Raw genomic sequence first — 21,644 nt, 5'->3', positions numbered from 1 at the left:
AGAGGGCTGCTTTTGAGTAGATGCGCACGTCTGAGCCCCGGGTCCTTGCCGCACCGGCTGGTGGCACTGAGCCCGCCTGCCGCCCCCAGCCGCCTCCTGGAAGCGCCTCAGCTCCTGCTCACTGCAGTGTACATTGCTGTGGCTGGAATGAACCCACCAACCTGCCAGATTATCCGCCAAGATAAATTTTTTATTCTTTATCTTTGCAAATCTTTCCTGCTTCTCTGAGTCTGAGAAAATAGGAAAATGCTAAGCTAATACGTTAGAAGTTCCTCATTCTAGCTTTACTATTTCCGGGTGGAATCTCCACTACCGTTCACTTACTAGAAAGCCAAAGAACGTAAAAGCGAAGAGAGCAGAAACAAACCTTTCCCTTCAGCTAGAAGGCCTGGACGCTAAGTATCCCCCTGAAGGGCTGATTGGTAAATGACTACCAGATGAGTCCCCCACGTGGCCTGTGACCAGAGCAGGCCCCATTACCCCAATGCCTACCTACAAGGTACATTGTTCAGGAAGTCCTTCTGGGGATAAAAGCAGGTTGGGAGACAGCAATATTTGTTAGTGGATGATGGTTTTAATGATATTTCTCTTAAAAATAGCTCTCAAGAAAAAAAATGTCCTGCCAGACCGCATATTTCTCCAATAACCTCTGTGAGGAGGTATTAGCATATGTAAATTCCTTAAGTTTTCTACAGTGCTGTAGGAAAAAAAATGCTAATGCAATCCAGGTAGAATTCCTTCTGATAATGAACAACTCAAAGAGGTGTAAGATAATGTGTTTTTTATTTCTTTTTTTTTTTTTTAAAGATTTATTTACCCAAAAGGCAGAGTCAGAGAGAGAGAGAGAGAGAGAGAAAGAGATCTCGCATCTACTGGTTCATTGCAAAAATGGCTGAAACAGACTGAGCAGGGCCGATCCAAAGCCAGGAGCCAAGAGGCAGGAGCCTCCTCCGGGTCACCCATGTGGGTGTAGGGGCCCAAGCACTTGGGCCATCTTCCACTGCCCTCCCAGGTGCATCAGAAGAGAGCTGGATCAGAAGTGGAGAAGCTGGGACTCAAACCAGCACCCTTAAGGGATGCCGGCACTGCAGGCGGAGGCTTCACCCACTACACCACAGCATAGTCCCTGATAATATAAATGTTATTAGAGGCCACTAAATGAGAAGTTGGACCAGTACAGACCCATGATACATTTTTTTCTCAAGAGCGACTACTTCAGGAAGAAAACAGCCAACATCTAACAAGGCTCTGAGCTCCACTCTGGCAGAGCGATGCACTTGAGTGAATTTATAATATACATTGTGCCATGCCTCTATCAAGGCAAACTAGTTTAAGTCCATTCTTAAAAGACCCCTGAATTCTCACTTATTTGTTTTTCCAGTATTTGTCAGTTATCTAGATGTCCTACCTCTTTATAGTCTGAACTCATAACAAATTTCTGAAAACTAAATTCTAAGATTGTATAAGGAAATCAATAAAAATGTCAAATTTTAGAGTTGTGTAAATCTTAGAGATACTGATATTGCAAAATTGACTTCATTCATTCATTCATTCATTCAGCTATCCCCTGGATACTTAGTGCATGCATCCACAGAAGCACATTTGTTGTGAAGCTGATGTAGCTCAGGTTTCAGGGTACCTCCCTGGCACCATCTCTTCCAAAGACAGCTGAGCAATGTGGTCACATGGTCAGCTGTCTTTATAAAATTTACCAAAGTAAATATTTTAACTTGATTATGTTGACTGAGACCATGATATCTTCTTTGCCTTTGGATTTTCCCTCCATCAGACTCCTCCAAGACTTAGGTGGTGTCAGAGTTATTTTGAGAATGTTGGAATATGTTGGGGTATTTAAGCTGAGAATACAGTTAATTTGGATTCAGTGGGGGTATATTTAGTTGGCTCTTGGCCTCCCCAAAATATAGTCAAGTTGGTTAAATTTCAATGTGTCCATTGTGTAACTCACCAAGCATTAGAACCAAAATGAAGGGTCATTGGTTCTATCAAGACATGAACATTGAGGCCGGCGCTGTGGCGTAGTGGATAAAGCCACTGCCTATGGTGCCGGCATCCCATATGGGTGCCGGTTCAAGACCCGGCTGCTCTATTTTCAATCTAGCTCTTTGCTATGGCCTTGGAAAGCAGTAGAAGATGGCCCAAGGCCGTGGGTCCCTGCACCCATGTAGGAGACCTGGAGGAAGCTCCTGGCTCCTGGCTTCAGATCAGCACATCTCTGGCCATTGTAGCCAATTGGGAAGTGAACCAGCGGATGGAAGACCTCTCTCTCTCTCTCTCTCTCTCTCTCTCTCTCTCTTTGCCTCTCCTTCTCTCTGTGTGTAACTCTGACTTTCAAATAAATATATCTTTAAGAAAATGACATGAACATTCATCCTGTGGCCCAGCACTAAAAATATGTGGGCTGTAGAAGGGAAACAAGATTTGAAATGTAAAGCAGAGGCAGGTGTCACATGGAAGATTATTCCAGGCACAAAAAGACCAAGTCAAGAGGAAAAATTACTTCTAACTGATGTTAAGTTCTCTCATATGTTCAATAATGCAGTACATATATTTTTAATTGAAATATATTAATTGAGGGACCGGTGCTGTGGCATAGCGGGTAAAAGCTGCCACCTGCAGTGCTGGCATCCATATGGGTGTTGGTTCGTGTCTCGGCTGCTCCACATCTTATCCAGCTTTTTGCTATGGCCTGGGAAGGTAGTAGAAGATGGCCCAAGTCCTTGGGCCCCTGCACCTGTGTGGGAGACCTGAAAGAAACTCCTGGCTCCTGGCTTTGGATCAGCACAGCTCCAGCCATTGCAGCCAACTGGAGAGTGAACCAGTGGATGGAAAACCTCTCTCTCTCTCTGCCTCTCCTTCTCTCTGTGTAGCTCTGACTTTTAAATAAGCAAAATCTTATATATATATATATATATAAATTGGATTATTTGTGGGGTACAGTATGATAATGATGCATGTGTACAAATGAGTAATGATGGAATCAGGTTACAGGAAAAGGTAAAGCCTATAAAAGCAATGTATTTTTCTAACTTTCTGGTATACCTCTACAATGATACCCCTTTCTCATACTTTTGGTGGCATACTATGTGATAGTATTTCATATGCTGAAGACTACATTTCACTAACATTACAATTGGTGACAACTAATGTATTGCATTCCAAATCAGTATTCATTTTTGTATCTAACTTTTCTTAAACTGCTTTTCTTTAAAAAAAAAAAAAAACCTCCTAAACAGCAGAAATTTCAGATCTCACAAAACTTGGATGTATTTGTGAGTGCTTGCTATGTGTCACATACCTGCTCATTCTTAGAAACAGGGATGGATAAGGACAAGTGCTTTCCTTCAGTGAATGTGTGTGATGAGGAAACACATGAGCAAAGAGGGCAAGTTAGGAAGTATTGCTATGGGCAAATACAGGATGGATCCCCAGCTTAGGGGACTCCTGGAATGCTCACTAGAAGAACTAACTGTCTATGCTCCCCTCCACTTCCTGTGACCACTTGACTTCTACAAAAAGACTATACTTCACTAGTTTATATGATTCGTGAAAAAACCTGAAGTTCATCACAGTGTTACTGACCTGCTGTTCCCAAAGCATAAGTACGATACTCCTCTGAAGTACGAGACTAGACAAAGTGCAATTTCTTGCAGCATTGGAACTGAGATGCAAAAGTAGTTTGGAAATGCTAAGCTTTTTGTTCTGAAAACTCTACCGGAGGGATAAACTTCTGTGTATATTGTCACTCAGTATTGCCTGAGTGGCAGGTGGCCCAGGAATATGAAGACAGCTGTCAACATCAACGAAAGCACCAGCCCATGAAAAAGCAAGCAGATGGATTGGGGCACTTCGCTAGCTGCCTCCTAGAATAATAGCTGTGCCTGGCCAAATGAGGCAATGTCATGCTGCCCAGGGCATCAAAAAGCTATTACTGGATCTAAGAGTGCAATTAGGAGATGGGGAAAGGGAACATCCTCCCCTTCCCTTCATTTGTATACTCAAGATTCACCACAGCAAATAAGAGAGAGGGGAATGAGAGGAGCATTTCTTATTCTGTTACATTCTGATTGTCACGGTTTGTAACACAGAGAAGTGCCTCAGTCTTGCTGTTTCAATGAGAGCAGATGGTGACATGTTTAAGTAATTGGTTATTCAGACTGCTATGGGGTGCATGATGTTTTATGGTATTGTTTGATTTTTATTTGCTGATCATGTGGAGACTGAGATCTTTCAAACACACATCCTTTAATGCTTAAATTAAATAATATGTGTCAGACTTAAATTATATTTGCTCTTTTCTTCTTTTGATGTTATCAAAGGAAGAGCAATGAACCCTTGAAAAAAACATATAACATTAACATTAAAAATTAAATATATAGTTTTCAAACAGTGTAAATTATGCTAATACTGAAACATTGTACTTTAAAAGTATATAAATGGAAGGAAAATGTCTTTGGGGAACATAGATCATAAAATTTATTCCCAAATAGGTGTCACACCAATTGTTTGGTGTGTTTTTTGTCTGAGTTGAATGCTATTGAAAACAGAAAGGTATATTAGGATATTGACTTTTATTAATGCAGTTTTATAACTGTGACATACATAATGGGTCAGATTAGATATTAGATAAGAAACTCTGCCCGTACATTCTCTTTTCCCAAAATACTTACTTACCTGGTGTATGAGGCATGCACTGTATTATGCATTTCTGATATGCAATTTTGTTTTTTAAAAGATTTATTTGAAAGAGTTACAGAGAGGACACACACACACACACACAAGGAGAAAGAGACAGAGACAGAGAGATCTTCCCTCCACTTGTTCACTCCACTGACGGCGCAATGGCACAATGGCCAGGTCTGGGTCAGGTCTGGGTCAGGCCAAGCCAGGAGCCAGGAGCTTCATCCTGGTCTCCCACCTGGGTAGGGGCCCAAACACTTGGGTCATCTTCCACTGCTTTTCTCAAGCAATAAACAGGGAGCTGGATTGGAAGTGGAACAGCAGCGATACAAACCAGCACCCAAATAGGCTCAGCTTTACTAACTATGCCACAACACTGGCCCCTGTGATATGCAATTTTAATACATCTATTCTGTAAACAACAATTATTTATACACTTCTGGACTGCACTATATTAGTGATATTAGTGTTAGTGTAAATATGTTAGGTTCCCATGAAATGAAATAAATTAAAATTGGGTAGTGAACTGACTTCCTTTTTTTCTTATTTTGAGGTTTTATAACATGCTTGTACATGTCCCAGAAGCCTGAGCTCTCTTACGATGGACACTTTGTTCCCATTTTGATTTGTTGCAAATGGTTTAAAAACAAAGCATAGAGACAGCTGCTATTGTGAGCAAATGTTTTGATTAGGGAGAGAAAGCAGCTGGAAATGCTACATGTTGTCACATAAAATGAACCGCAGTTTTCACATGGGGATTTTACCTAATCTAAAATTGAGATTAACATTATTTCCCTCACATGAGTTTTCTCTGCATGGACTAGAATAGAAATCTACTTACTTCTGTTGTAACTGAGAATGGTGAAGCGATGTATATAGTACTGAATACAAACTTGACATAATTATCTATGAAAATATAGCATACTCCATTCTCCAATGATTTCACTAAGAAACTTTCAGAAAATTTCATTTCAAAATATTGCTAACTTTAGTAACAAAAATCCAAAACTAAGTGTTCCTGTAGAGGAGAAAAGTTTTGATTTTTTTAAGAAATGTGGCAATGACCCCACTTTGATTTTGAAATATCTGTAAAAATTCATCAACTATAATTTAACTGGTTTTGCAAAAATGAAAGACATCAAACATTTTCATCAATCTCTTCTATCAACTGAATTCCTTCCTCACCTCCTCACTCAACTCTTCACTGGTAAAGTGAAAAAGAAGTTCCCTGTGAAGAGAGATGAAACAGAAGACAAGAAATTAGGCTGTACTCTTAGGCTTCCCTCTTACTATGCTCTCTGGAAATGACTTTATATTGTTACACTTCATGCACGAGGCAGGGGATACTGCAATGTTCTATATGTGTGTGCTATTGCCTCGATGAAAAGATGTAATAAGTATTATTGAATGTACCAATACATATTTTCACAGTTATTTCTCACTCTGAAAATTACTGGACAGGCTATGAAGTTCTTAACTGAGGACAGTAATTCCCATCCAAGTCCCTGTTATGATGGGATTTGATTATACTTCAGAAGCATTTTGTTTAGCAAGACAATAAACAGAAGAAATCCTTCCCTAAATGTTTCCATACAAGTATTTTGATTCAAATATCAAGATAAAAATAATCTTCACAATGTATTCCATATAAAAAAATTTAAAGGTTTAATTCATTTCCATGTTCAGTTTTACCTTTTTTTCTTCCAGCTTCTCAAATAAGCACTTAGGGATAGTCAGTTTCTCTATGAGTCATTTGGTTTACTTCTCATATAAGTAACCGTATTGAACCACTGCTTTGAGTTATCAAATTTAAAAGACAATTGAATAAACTGGCTTTATAAACCTTACAGCTGGCATTAATTTTAAACAACTCAAAAAATTAGAATGATGAGTCCACTTGCATCTGGTTGAACAGCAACTGCATTTCAAAGGATCAGTCGTGAACATCATCAAATGATGGTGCTTACCACATCACAGTATGCAAGCCATGCCTATAAAAGCACCAGCTACATGCAGCCTGAGGGGAACAGAAATGAACTTCTTTAGATTCTGCCTTTTTTTCTATTTAGAGCTTCCACTAATTAAGAATATTCTATAGTACCTTTGGTCTCCATATTTTAAGCAAAATACAATCAATTTTAGAACACAATGTATGCAGCTTTAAAGAAAATTTAACATACAGCTACTGACACAACTGTTCCTTAGTTCAGGAGCATAGAGAACTAAAATATAAATTTTTAAAAACTGCATACTCACCGACCAATCATTCATTCCATGTTTCTGAAAAATAAAACAAAGCTTATGAAATAAAAATCTATTTAGAATCTAAAGATCATGGATCTAGTATTCATTTCTCTAGTATCAGCCATGTAAAACTTGATTAGGAAAGTTCATGGGAGGGGTATATATTAAAAACAAAACAATGACAACAAAACTAACATCATGCCTTATAAGGTTATTTTATAGCCATCTACCCTTTCAGGTATTCAATACTTCCAGGCCTTGTGTTTCCTGATTGGAATAAGCACTGTTATTTACCCTCAAGAAGCTTAAATCTCAGAGAATGAAATATACAACTCAGCAACAGTTAGAAAGATACAAGCCAGTGTTGAGAAATATGCAGAGTGGGAAATAAGCTCCAGCACATGGGGTAGCGGAGGAGAGAGTGTCTAACTGTATGAGATGAATTAGAAGCATGAATTAGAAGCTTAGAAAGTCCTGCAAGAAGAACCCAGTTAAAACACCAATTGAAACAGATTTATATCGGGCATATCACATCAGTCAAAAAGCAGTATCAAGGACCAATTAGTAAAAGGGAGAGAATGATCCTGCGGGGGAAACAGGACACACAGCAGACTCATAGAACAGCAGCACTCCTGCCTCAGAATCAACCCTTGGGACATTCGGATCTGGCTAAAAGGTCCATGGGAGTCTCACAGGCACGGAAAGCCATGACACGGTGGCAAAAAAACAATCTAAATGAAAGATCCTGGTGAACAAGACCCCAGCAGAAGGAATAGGCCATCAAGGAGAGAAGCGCCTTTCTCTGAAGGGAGGAAGGAACCTCCACTGTGATACGGCCTTGACTAAACAAGTTCAGAGTCGGTGAACTCAAGAGGCTTCCATAGCCTAGACAGCTCATAGCAAGAGTCTCGGGTGATTGCTGACGTCATAAATAAGAGTGCCAATTGTTAAATCAACAACGGGAGTCACTGGGTACATGCTCCCCATGTAGGATCTCTGTCCTTAACGTGTTCTACTATGAAACTTAAAAACAACACTACTAGTCAAACAATACCCTATACCTTGTGCGGTTGTGTGAGTGCAGTCTGTTGAAATCCTTGCTTAGTATATACTAAGTTGATCTTCAGTATATGAAGGTAATTGAAAATGAAACTCGATGAAGGGTGGGATGGGAGAGGGAGTGGGAGAGGGGAGGGCCACGGGAGGGAGGGAGGCTGGGGGGGGGGAAGCCACAACAATACAAAAGTTGCACTTTGTAAATTCACATTTATTAAATAAAAAAAAAACTATATAACAAACAAAAAAAGGAAAAAGAAAAAAAAAGAACTTTAAAAAAAAGAATACTATGTGTACTGTTTTTGTACTATATACACTGCAGGATTGCTACATAATGCTGGATATAATTTGTGCTTCCATGTTTTATGCCCCGGTACCTTCTTTGAATCACTACTCTTGTGCTTTGGAATCATTATTAAATAAAATAAGGACTACAGAAACACATACACACACACACACACACACAGAGGACTAATTAGTAGTGTATACAATACTAGGCCAACAATAGAAACGTGACTAGTATTTGCTTACTGTCTGATGCAGTAAGGAAATACGGCAATAAATGAGTGCTACTACACTGTGAATCATTGAATACTATATGTAACATAAAGACACACAAGGGCTTTGGTATGTTAGCATGAAACTACCTTTAACTGAACTCTGCTACAATCTCTTGACCTTCTTAAAAATAATTGCATAATTAAAAAGTAAATGACAATGATAAGGTATGAGAAATATGCAGGTGGGAAAACTGCACTGATCCCAACGTGACCTACATAATTCAAGTTTACGGTAGCCAATTATCACCTTTGACAGGTTAGTCCTGTAAATCAGGCTAGAGAAGTCTTACTACTGACCAAATGTCTAATTTAGGACTAAAATCAAGTACATACAAGAATTAAACATTTTTGACAGCTGTTTGGCATGCCTTTCTCCCAGTTAATTCCTGGAATTCAACCTCAAAGTTGTCAGGTTGATACTACTACTATTGTGAAACCCAGAAAGGCACCTGGTCCATCTTTATGATTAGTGGTTACAGCACTTTTTCCTAAAATTTGGCAGCAACACTGTATTTGTTCATATCTATTAATTTCAAAAATTGTGTATTTCATATAATAAAATTCATTAACATTTTCCACATTGAGTGTAATTATCAACATGTTCAGGCAGTTGATTTTTATGAGAGTTTTTATGAGAGTTTTGCAAATAAATTACTGTATTATATTCTAGTTCTGCAATATGTAAAATGCTATTTACTTTTTATTAGTTTCACATAAAATTATTTTTCTAAGAATTTTTATTTTGAAATAATTTCAAATGAATTGAAAATCACAATAGAATAAATGGTCTCTTTTATTCCCTGAATCACTTGAAAGCACAAAATGATGTCCCATCATACATTAATACTTTGATGAGTAACTTTTTATTTATTTATTTGAGAGGCAGAGTTACAGACACACACACACACACACAGAGAGAGAGAGAGAGAGAGAGAGAGAGGTCTTCTATCTGCTGGTTCACTCCCCAAATGGCCACAATGGCTGGAGTTGGGCAGATCTGAAGCCAGGAGCTTCTTCCTGGTCTCCTATGTGGGTGCAGGGAGCCAAGCATTTGGACCATCTTTCACTGCCTTCCCAGGCCATAAGCAGAGCTTGATCAGAAAAGGAGCAGCTGGGTCATGGAACTGGCACCCATATGGGATGCCAGCACTACAGGCAGAGGCTTAACCTACTGCCACAGCATCAGCCTGATAGATAACTCTGGAAAAGAGCATTCTCCTAAAATCCTAAATAAGCAACACAACTCTCAAAATCAAGAAATTAATATAGGGATATCCTACCTTCTTATCCTTAGACTCCATTCAAGTTTTGAAAATTGTCTGAATTATTTCCTATGGCTAGCTTCATGCTATGCATTTTTGGCAAAAAGTCACAAAAGTAATGCCGTATGTTCTTCACAATGTGTCAGCACATGATTCTGACTTGTCTCATAGCGTTAATTTGGAACACTTGATTAATTGAACCAGCATCTGGAAGTTTTCTGCAGTGTAAAGTTCCTTTTATTCCTTTTTGTTAATAAATATTTTGTGGAAAAGTATTTTGAAGTTATGTAAACATCCCATTTCTTGACAACATTCTATCATTATTTTTAGCAATCACTGATTGTTTAGACAGAATTTAATATAATGGTTATGAAATGGTGTTTTTTTTTTATTCTATCACTTTTTCTTTTCTTTTTTTTTCAGGCAGAGTGGACAGTGATAAAGAGAAACAGAAAGAAAGGTCTTCCTTTTCCGTTGTTTTTTTTTTTTTCTTCCTTTTCCCCAGTGGCCGCTGCGGCCGGTGCACCACGCTGATCCAAAGCCAGGAGCCAGGTACTTCTCCTGATCTCCCATGCAGGTGCAGGCCCAAGAACCTGGGCTATCCTCCACTGCACTCCCAGGCCACAGCAGAGAGCTGGCCTGGAAGAGGGGCAACTGGGACAGAATCCGGCGCCCCGACCGGGACTAGAACCCGGTGTGCCGGCGCTGCAGGCAGAGGATTAGCCTAGTGAGCCTCAGCGCTGGCCTATCACTTTTTCTACAATTATTTATAGGTATTCTATTTCCATATATATAGATGTTATCTCCTCATTTCTGCATATATTTGTATGCACAAAATATTTATTTAATTCAATGATTAGCCATTACTATCCTCATTTACTTAATGTTCAAACTATGCCAGGTTAGCCAGTTAAATCCCCTTCAAGGTGTTGTATGCCTTTTTTTTTATATCCATATTATTCTTTACATGTTTGGAATGAGGTCTATCATTTATTTGTATGTTTTCTGTTTGTTCCCTCCATTTTTCATTACTATGCTTCTCTTTTTCTGCCTTCATTGAACCATTTGAACATATTTTATTGTTCCATTTTGGTTTTTTATGTAATTAAAAAAGTTTATTTATTTGAAAGGCAGACTGACACAGACACAGATGAGGTGGGGGGAGAGAGAGAGAGAGAGAGAGAGAGAGAGAGAGATTTTCAATCCATGGTTTACTCCTTAAATGCTGCCAACAGCCAGGGCTGTGCCACAACTGGGCCAGGAACTCCATTAGGGTCTTCTGTGTGAATGGCAGGAACCCAAGCACTTGGGCCAATTTCTGCTGCCTTGCAAGCACATTAGCAGGAAGCTGGACTGGAAGTGGAGTATCCAACACTCAAACCACTGTACTCTGATTTGGGATGCAGGCATCTCAGGTGATGGCTTAATACACTGTTTCCCAATGCCTGCCCCTCTTTGTAATGTTTAGTGGCTTTAGATATTACAGTAAACATATATTTCAGTCTACTTACAAAAAATGTATTTTGAAGTACAGAAAGCACCATATGTGACCCTGTATTCTCTCCCTTTATTTTGTGGTTGTTGTATATGTTATGTTTACATACACTGAAACCCTATCATAATGTTTTTAACTGTGAAACATTTTTTCAGAATACGATGTTCTTTAAGTTTCCTTCTGGAATCATTTCCCTTCTGTTTGAAGAACTTCCTTTAGAAACTGTTTTGGAACAGGCTTGGTGCCAATAAATAGTCTTGATTTTCTTGTTCTGAGGGTGTCATTTCACAATTATCCTGAAGGATATTTTTTCTGGCTATTGAATTCTGAACTTTTTTAAGCACCTTAAAAATGGTATACCATTTCCTCCTGATCTCAAGGATTTCTGATGATAAATCAAGTTACTTGAATTGTTTTTTTAATTAAACTTTTACTTGCTTTCATTTTTGAAAGGCAGAGATATCTTCCATTTGCTCCTCAAATGCTTGCAAAAGCTGGAGGTAGTCAAAACTGAAGCCAGGAGCTAGGAACTCAATCTGCTTCTCTCATGTGGGTGGCAGGGATTCAATTACTTGAGCCATCAACTGCAAGTTACTTAATCTCTTGCTTCCCAGGGAGTGCATTAGCAGGAAGCTGGATCGGAAGTGGAGCAGGTACGTGAGCCAGGCACTCTGATAGAGTACGGGCGTCACAAGCAGCTTCTTTATCACTGTGTCAAATGTCCATCCCATTGTTTTTGTATAAGTAATGTGTCATTTTCTCTGGCTGCTTCTACCTTCTGAAAGCTGTAAGCTATGCCCTTCACCAAATTTGAAACCTTTTAGCCATTATTACTTCAAATACTTTTTTACTTTTTTTTTTTTTTTGAAAGGCAGAGTTATAGAGACAGAGAGATCTTCCATCTGCTAGTGTACTTCCTAAAGGGCTACAACAGCAGGAGCTGGGTTGATCTGAAACTAGCATCCAGATGCTTCTTCCAGGTCTCCCATGCGGGTACAGAGGCCCAAGTACTTGGGTCATCTTCCGCTGCTTTCCCAGTTGTGTTAGCAGGAAGCTGGATTGGAAGTGGAGCAACTGGGACTTGACCCAGTGCCCATATGGGATGCCGGCTCCGCAGGTGGTAACTTTACCTCTGCAGCACAGCACAGGCCCCTCAAATACTTTTTAAAAATTGTACTTTTTCTGCTGTCTTCTGGCTCTCTGATTACATCAAGTTTTTAATGTCTCATGGTTCATTATGTTATTCTATCTTGTTGTCCCGTTATTCAGATTAATGATTTCCATGAATCTGTTCTCAAATTTCCTGGAGTCTTTCATCTGCTATTTCTGTGTTTCTATTGAATCCATTCAGTGAAACTTTACTCCAGCTTTTTTTTTTCAGTTCTAAATTTTTCATTCACTTCTTTGTTGTATCTTCTAATTCTATGCTGAGATTGAGTGTTCATTAAAAAAAATTTTTGAAAGGTAAAGTGGTGAAGGTGGGGGAAGAAGGGAAAAGAGAGAGAGAGAGAGACGTGTGTGTGTATGAGAGAGAAAGAGTAAGAGTGAGAGTGAGAGAGTGAGGGAGAGCAAGAATAGAGAAAGAGAAATATCTTCCATCTGCTGGTTCACTCCCCAAAGGGCAACAACAGCTAGGGCTGGGCCAGACCAAAGACAGGAGCTAGGAATTCCATCAAATACTTGAGCCATCATCTACCATTTCCCAGGCACATTAGCAGGGAGCGGGATCTGAAGCAGTAGTAGCCAGGACTCAACTGGCACTTTGATAAGGGATACAGACATCTCAAGCAGCATTGTAACCTACTAGACCACAATGCCTGTCCTTCAGTGTTTACTCTTAGAGTATTTTTGTAATAGCAGTTTTTAAGTCTTTGTCCAGTAACTCCAAGATCTGTGTTACCTCAGCATTGGCATGGTTGCCTTTTCTCTTTCCATTAGTAAGTCTTCCTTCCTTTTCCTTTCTGGTTTCTGTGTATTTATTAATTTTGGGTTTGTATCTCGCATATTTGGAATATAATGAAAGTTGAGTCCTGTTTTAATTGTAAAGAGAGGATTTTAGTGAGAAATCAACCTGTTTGGATCCAGGCTAAAGCTTCTATCTGGTCTTACGGAGGTTGTAGTTCCAATGGCAAGTTGTTTTCAAAACTTTGCATTTTTACTTAGATCTATCCCACATTTGTACCACCCAGTAGCCAATCTTTGGACTTGAGTCATAATCTATCCTGTAGTTCAGTTTTCAGTCAGTTTGAGACTCTTGTTGAAGGGTAAGCTTAGGAGTTCATAAAACAACTTTATGGGGTTGATTTCCCAATCTCCTCCTCCCAATCTCACCAGTACTTCTTAGTTCGGAGGCTACCCTTTTTGATCTTCCAGCAAGAAAATGGAGATTTATGAACCTCCTCCCCTTTGCTACATACTTCCTGTGAATGCACTCCTGTCTGGGGCCAAGCAGTGGGCCGACAAAACAAAAGCATAACCAAAAGACACAACCATGTCTGTAATTAAGAAAACATTCTGGAGCCGGTGCTGTGGTTCACTTGGTAAATCCTCCGCCTGCGGCGCCGGCATCCCATATGGGTGCTGGTTCTAGTCCCAGCTGCTCCTCTTCCAGTCCAGCTCTCTGCTGTGGCCGGGGAAGGTAGTAGAGGTTGGCCCCTCCACTTGCTTGGGCCCCTGCATACGAAAGGGAGACTAGGAAGAAGCACCTGGCTCCTGGCTTCAGATCGGCACAGCACCGGCCATAGCGGCCATTTGGGGAGTGAACCAACGGAAGGAAGACCTTTCTGTCTCTCTCTCTCTCACTGTCTATAACTCTACCTGTCAAATAAAAAAAAAGAAAACATTCTTAGCTATAGTTGTTACTTGTAGTCACAGACCTTAAAAATCCACAAATTAAATAGACTTATATTTCTATATTGTATTATGCATTTCAAGACTATCAATACTAATCAATCATTTTCTCAAAATATTGGTAAAAACCCATGGGAAAATCAGGAAGTCCACACCAGATCCTTGGACACAATCTGGATGTTTGGTTATATTTTAAAAACTTAACATGTCTGATGCTTCAGAATCTCCCCCTTCTCTTGCCACATGTATGAAGAAGAGGAAGGAAAAAGACTTCAGAAAATTTATACTTAACAATCTGTCTTGGAAAAAAATTAAAAGAATTCAAAGAGCATTAATTTTCAGCCATTTGCCTCTATTTTCATATTTAATATAATTATTTAAGAAATAAGTACTTTCAAATTGTCCTATTTCAATTTATAAAAATCTTCAGTTTTATTGAAAAGTTATGTAGAGGTTAAGAATATTGTCTGGACCCAGATCTTCTAGACTCAAAATCTGAGTTATTCCATTTATTTGCATTATAACCTTAGGCAAGTTACTTAACCTCTTTTGCCTCACTTACATCATCTATAACAGGCGCTGACAAACATTTTACGTAAAAGGCCCTGAAAGTAAATATTTTATGCTTTATGGGCCACATATGGTTTTTCTGTTGCTTTTTTTTTTTTTTTTTTACTAACAACCATTTGAAAATGCAAAATCACTATTAGCTCAAGGGTTGTACAAAAAGTTTTTTAGTAGTTTCTGACCCTTCATTCATAACAGACAATAAAAGCATTTACTTCCTAGGGTTATGATGATTAAATTATTGAATGCATGTAGAGTGCTTTCAAAGTATGGGCACACAGTAAAAATTATAAAAGTGTTTATTATTGTCACTACTAGCCAAATTTTATTTACAAAACACCAATTATTACTGGATGACTTCTAGTATTATTCTACGACTTGAAATTTGAAGAAAGATGTATCTTTCCTGATTTATTCTAAATTGCCAGAAGACACATTTAACACCGTAGCATTGAAATTGAGTGCACAGAGGAACATTCAGTAATGGTTCTGAAGTAGTCCCTTACAAATCTGAACAGAGGCAACCGTACTGAGAAAGATTCACTCCAGTGTAAGAAAAAAAAAGAACCAACGTACCTGAAACATTCAACTGAACGCAATAACCATTTCTCAATGATACAGTATTTCTCTCCAGTCACATAAGTACACACTTCTATTCATTTAGATAAGCTTCTAATATTTATTGTTTAAACTAATAAAGGGAATAATTAGCAGAAAACAATTACATAGCTAACATGTGATGGTTTCTAACTGTACCAGCTACAAGACAAATTTGCCTTAAGTATTGCAATGTACTGACCATTTATGTTCTCTCAAAATTCACATATTGAAATCCTAACTGCTAGTGTAATGATATTAGAAGGTGAGGTCTTTTGGAGGTAATAAAGTCATAAAGTTGGAGCCCTGTGAGGATATAACAGGATCAATGCCTTTATAAAAGGGACTCCCAAGAGTTCTTCTTGCACCTGCTTTCTGCCATGTGAGATTCCAGAAGGCAGTCTGCCACTTGAAAGTTGGCTCTCATCACAACCCTACTATGTTGGCACCCTGATCTCAGGCTTCTAGATACCAGAACTGTGAGAAATACATTTTTTTAAAAAAATATTTACCTATTTACTTGAGAGGCAGAGACAGAGAGAGAGGTCTTCCATTGGCTGGTTTACTCCCCAGATGCCACAATGGCTGCAGCTGGGCCAATCTGAAGACAGAAGCCAGGAGCCTTCTCCTGGTCTCTCATGTGGGTGCAGCAGGGGCCTGAGCACCTGGACCATCTTCCACTGCTTTCTAGGCACGTTAGCGGGGAGCTGGATCAGAAGAGGAGCAGCTGGGACACAAACCTGTACCTATATGAGATGCTGGCACCAGAGGAAGAAGCCTAACCTACTACACCACAGTGCTGGTGCCATTTTGGTTGTAAGCTACCTAATAAATAGCAGCCTTAACCGTCTAAGAAAACTAAACTGGTCTTTAGAGTAACTGAATATATAAGATTACTTTAAAAAATCATCAAAAATGGAATTAAAATATAATTTTGGTATTAAAAAGTTTGAAATCCATGCATTTGAAATGTCTTCAAAAAGTTCACATAGGGGTGGGCATTAGGCTTAGCACTTAGGACACTGGTTGGGATGCCTGTGCCCCATGTCAGAGTGACTGGCTTCAAATGCATCCTCCACTCCCAATTCCACCTTCCTTCTAGGGCACTCCCTGGGAGGCAGCAGGTAATGGCTCCAGTGGTTGAATGGCTACCGCCCACACAGGAGACCTGGACTGCGACCCTGGCTTGTGGCTTCAGCCTGACCCAGCCCTGGCCAGTATGGGCATCTGGGAGTGAACCAACAGATGAGAGTTCTGTTTCTCTCTGTCACTGAAATTAAAAAACACAAATTAAGAAAATTACTCTTGGAAAATTCATATGATGAAAAAAGTATGCGTGGATTTCAAAATTTCCTGAAACAAAATAAAACTTATGTTTTAATTCCATTTCTCCATGAACTGTCTGAAGTAATCTTGTATTTACGGAATTAATAATATGTCAAAAGTTTCAGAGAAAGAAATATCTCAATCAGAAGACAGTTTTATAATACTTAATAGACAATCTATGAGTGAAAAACAAATACATAAAACTCAACTTTCATGGGGCAAGTGTTGTGATGGTGTAGTGGGTTAAGCTACTGCTTAGGACCCCTGCATTCTATATAGGAGGGTCGGTTTAAATCCTGGCTGCTCTGCTTCCCATCCAGCTTCCAGTTAATGAATTCTGGGAGACAGCAGATGATGGCTCAAGTGCTTGGACCTCTGCCATATACCTGGGAGACGAGAATGGAGTTCCTAGATGTTGGCTCTTGCAGGCATCTGGGGAATGAATCTGTGGATAGAAGATCTTTCTCTCTCCACCAATTGATGAAGATAAATAAACAAACATTATAAAAAGCTTAGCTCTTGTGCCTTATTCAGCACAAGCTGGATACGGCCACATACAAATATTTAAATAGAAAATGTAACAGGTTAAGTTTTCAATGTTTTACAAGGTGTTATATTTAAATACAGAGTTTAGTGAATGAAACTTCATAACCCAGTGATTTCTAAACATTAAAAAAAAACTTGCTTAAGCTTTAATGATATACTTTAATTATATGTTAAATACAAACGCAATAATCTCAATGTATACATACTTATATGGCATAATGTGAATGCACTGTTGCCAAACTTGCCTCTATATCATCTTTACATGAAAATATAGAGTAGAAATGGCTGATAGTGATTATAAATTAGATCTTAAATATCATGTAAACAAATGGAAAAGTTAGTACTTCTAAATATCTGCTTACGAATGAATTACTGTAGCTTGTGATATTCAACTTTTAGCAATGATTTTTCAGTTATTTACACAAAGTTCAAAATTTAAATAGTATTAATCACCATAAAACAAAAAGTCCTTGGTCTCTGACTTACCCCCTATCATTGGCATCTGATCTCCCTCCCCAGTGAGAGACTTTTTTCAATTATTTTAGTTATTATTCAGGCAGATCCATCTATATTTATAATATCTGTAATGCTTCCATCCCTTCAATCATCCACTTTAAAGAAAATAGCTTGGTTCTGAATGCCAGAACCACTGCTTACTAGTTCTGTGACCTTAGGAAAATTACATAACCTCCTTGTAAGGCCTCAGTTTCTAATGCATAAAACAGAAATAACTGAACCCAACCATAAGGTTATTGTGAGGGTTATATTATATACAATTCTGTATGTGTGGTAATACCTAGTTCACAATATTGTGATTATATGGTGATACCTGCTATTATTACCTTATAGTAGATGAAGATTTGAAATCTCAATCAACCCTTTCTCCATCCTCCTAAAATAGTTACAGCATATCAACTCTGTAAAAAACCACATTCAGTGTTTTCATCATCATGTCCTTTCTATATCTGAGGCAATTTTAGCTTAATGAGATTCTCAGTTTGCAACCTCATCAAAACAATTTAAGAGAGGCTGGCAAGCTAGCTAAGGTGGTAGATCACTGGAACGTTATGGATAGTTTTCAATTTGCCAAATGCCAAATTATTGATACTTCTGGACTTAGGGAAACTGGATTAGAGAACTTCAGCTGTAGTTTTAAAATTATTTTATCAACATCTGTATAAAGCATACACTACCAGTGTAGTTACCATATATAATGTATCTTTATTATTCACATTTTTTGCCTTTTGTTATCATTATCATAGCTAAGGATATTTAAAATGTAACATTGTAAATTATAGTTTTTTTTAATATGAAATGTTTTCCAGTATTGACATCACTGCTCTAAAAATTGCTTCTCAGTGATTAAAGTGAAAGCTTCTATTTAGAATTTGCAATTAAAATGGTCTTAAAGTTGTGAGAAGTAACACAATTTATGGGTCTATGTCTAAACTTCTAAAGAACATTTATGTAGCAATTTATGCTCAGGAAAAATGCAATGTGTTGAGTCACAATTCATGTTAACAAAGTAGTGAATTGAAGGCATTTTAGAAAAAAAAAGTCTTTCTGTCTCTCTCTCTCACTCTCCACTCTGCCTGTCCAAAAAAAAAAAGTCAGTAATAATAATTACTGAAGTAAAATATTAATTCATTTTTATACTTCTTAATCTTAAAATGCAGCATTTTCACTCAGCCAATGAAATAAAATTTGATACTATATATGAAAACATTCTCAAATATCCCTCATTAAATTTTAAGTTCTCTGAAGACAAGGAGTGTCTTAACTACTTTGTATCATCATTGCCTAAGATAAGTCTGCTAGATATAGAGATATTCAATATACATTGAAAAAACAAGTTCAGCTTCATCTGGTCTCAGAACATTTATATGTGCTTGACAGTAAACCACCAAATGCCATTTTAACAAAATATTATTCTTTTCAGCATAAACAAAGCACACTAGTTGGTATACTTCATTTTTATGTTTTATTGATGATGATATACAGTAAAAATTTAATATATATTAATTACCAAGTCCCTTATAAATATTTAAAATCTTTTTCGTATGTACAATTCATATTGCAAAGTTATGCCACAAACTAAATTTCTGAAGAAAATTCAAAGATAAAATGTACTATAAGATATCATAAATCATGATGAAATATTGAGATGGCTTATAACTCTGACTCTTAAACATCCTAATTATAATACAATATACATCTTTAACAAGAAGTTGGTAATTCTATAGTCCTTTTGAGAGAAGATTTAGTTTCCATATAATTAATGGTCACATTAGCATACCTGAAGTTTTATGTTCTTACAAAGCTCATTCAGAGTCCATAAATGCAAGTAGAACATTACAAAACATTCTTGGATGCACACACATTTAAAAAAAATTAAGGTATTCAGTTAGCCTTATAATATTCCTTGAAGTCAGAATTTCTGAGGTTTCCAAATACTACTATTTCACGTCTTCACAGCCTGGATCTGATCTGGTAACAAAAAACAAACAAAAAATATGTCTCTACATGGCAGAAATTACTTTTTAAAGTAATCAAAGAGACATCTATGTAACATGGTGGAATTGTATCTACATACCTATTTTTAAAATGATGTTTTTTAAAGAACAATTCATAATATAGTTTTTATTTTTTACTGAAGTTGCGCATGCATATAAAAAGTTCTACAAGACTGTATGAGAAACAGCAGTCCCTTGCTTCATCTCCCTTCCCTATTTTCAAAGACAACAACCTCCAACTCCCCTCTAGGTGATTATTTGTGTATCTCTAAATATGTTTTTATTATTATTTCTTGAAATGTCAGTTCCTTCAATGTACCATGAGGTATCACCTCTCTCACATATCCACGCTGCTCTTGGGCAACCCTCATAAATAGTTGTAATACTCTCAATTCTCTTTAGTAACTTATGTAGTCATTATCAATATGACCATGTGATGATACAGGTGGTTTACTATCTGCTCCATTTTTGTTTTCCCTGGAGTTAATAATTGTCTTCCTGCCCCAATGCAACCCATCTGTTCAGTTTATATGCTTAACACTAATTGAATCCCCTACTCCCACAGTTTAAACTTTTATGCTTACAAAGCACATCAACAATGCATCAATTTCATCTTCTTGAACTGTCCCTTACAGTATTATTAAACTCAACAATCTAGACCAAGTCATTGTTTCCCATGCCTGCCAACTGTTCTTTGAACAAATCTCCTTCAACTATCATTTTTTTTTTTAAAAAGGTTTATTTATTTTATTTGAAAGGCAGAGTTACAGAGCAACAGGTAGAGAGAAAGAAACAGAGAACCAGAAAGAGGGAGAGAAATCTTTCATCTGCTGGTTCACACCCCAAGGGGCCACAATGACCAGAGTTTAGACAGGCTGAAGTCAGGAGCCTGGAAATCCATTAGGATCTCCCAGGTGGGTGTAAGGGCCAAAATACCTGGACCATCTTCTGCTGTTTTCCCAGGCACATTAGCAGGCAGTTGGGTTAGAAGTGGAGCTACCCAAGAGTCAGACTGGGGCTCATATGGAATGCTAGCATCCCAGGCAGACCCTTAACTCTGCACAAAGTCAGCCCCTCCTTTCACTATCATTCTAAGATTTCCATTAACATCCATAGGATTCCTTTCCCCACTCTCTTGTGCTGGTTTTCCTATTTTATGATATCTTATTTTTTTCTTTCTGGTCTATTCACTTGTTTTTCAGGAGTAGTCTTCTCAGTTTCCAGTACAGTAAAAGGCATAAAGAGCAAATTCCTGAGAGACTTTATATAGCTAAAGATGTCTATTCTACTCATATAATACATTGATGCTACCTGGTAGTATAATTCCATTGTTTTCTCCTTGGTTGTTTCCACGCATTTCTCATTTATCCCAAGGCATATACATTGTTATTTTGATTAAGCTGATGTTTTTAAGTTTCCTTATGTTTTATATGAAACCGCTTACTTTCTCAGGGTGGCTGTAGAATCTTCCATCATTTTTGGCACTGGAGTGGGAATATTTTTACCCATTGCTTTGCTATCTCCAGAAGCTTTTCTACTGAAAATTCATCATTCATTTCTGAAAAATATTGTTTGATAATTTGCTGTCCTCTGTTTGTGTTCTTTCTGAAAATTCTATTAGTTAGAGCTAGGGTCTCCTGAACATGAATCTTTATTGTCTTTGTTTACAATTTTTTACTTTTTGCATTTTTGCTGTACTTTTTGGAAGACTGCCTCTTTTTTACTTCTTTTTTATTGAGTTTTCCATGTCGACTCTTATTTTCCAATAACATTTTTTATTCTTATTTTCCAATATCTCATTTTTTTTTTAACTTTTATTTAATGAATATACGATTCCAAAGTACGAATAATGGATTACTATGGCTTCCCCCCCATACCGTCCCTCCCACCCACAACCCTCCCCTTTCCCACTCCCTCTCCCCTTCCATTC

At 37.9% G+C, this 21,644-nt stretch overlaps 1 protein-coding gene across 4 annotated transcripts in view; it reads right to left on the bottom strand.

The window, feature by feature from the left end:
- Positions 1–785: 785 nt before the first annotated feature.
- Positions 786–21,644, bottom strand: part of ARL6 (ARF like GTPase 6) — a 58,421-nt gene continuing 37,562 nt past the window's right edge. Inside the window, exons 8-13 of one of the 4 annotated variants that reach the window (XR_011387812.1) lie at positions 19,498–19,688; positions 18,044–18,118; positions 6,955–6,978; positions 6,666–6,715; positions 5,884–5,926; positions 786–4,352 (exon numbers count right to left, since the gene is read on the bottom strand). Coding sequence is in view for 1 of the 4 variants with exons in the window: in XM_002716750.5 (XP_002716796.1) it covers positions 19,663–19,688 (26 nt within the window). In the remaining 3 variants the exon portion in view is untranslated. Of the gene's footprint in view, positions 4,353–5,883; positions 5,927–6,665; positions 6,716–6,954; positions 6,979–18,043; positions 18,119–19,163; positions 19,689–21,644 lie in introns of those variants that run through there. The other 3 variants (XR_011387813.1, XR_011387814.1, XM_002716750.5) reach the window with 3 other exon arrangements.

The sequence above is a fragment of the Oryctolagus cuniculus genome, chromosome 4, assembly GCF_964237555.1.
Source record: "Oryctolagus cuniculus chromosome 4, mOryCun1.1, whole genome shotgun sequence".
NCBI classification, from domain to species: Eukaryota; Metazoa; Chordata; class Mammalia; order Lagomorpha; family Leporidae; genus Oryctolagus; species Oryctolagus cuniculus.
The sequence above is the reverse complement of the archived record's forward strand: the minus strand, read 5'-3'. Positions and strand labels throughout refer to the sequence as shown.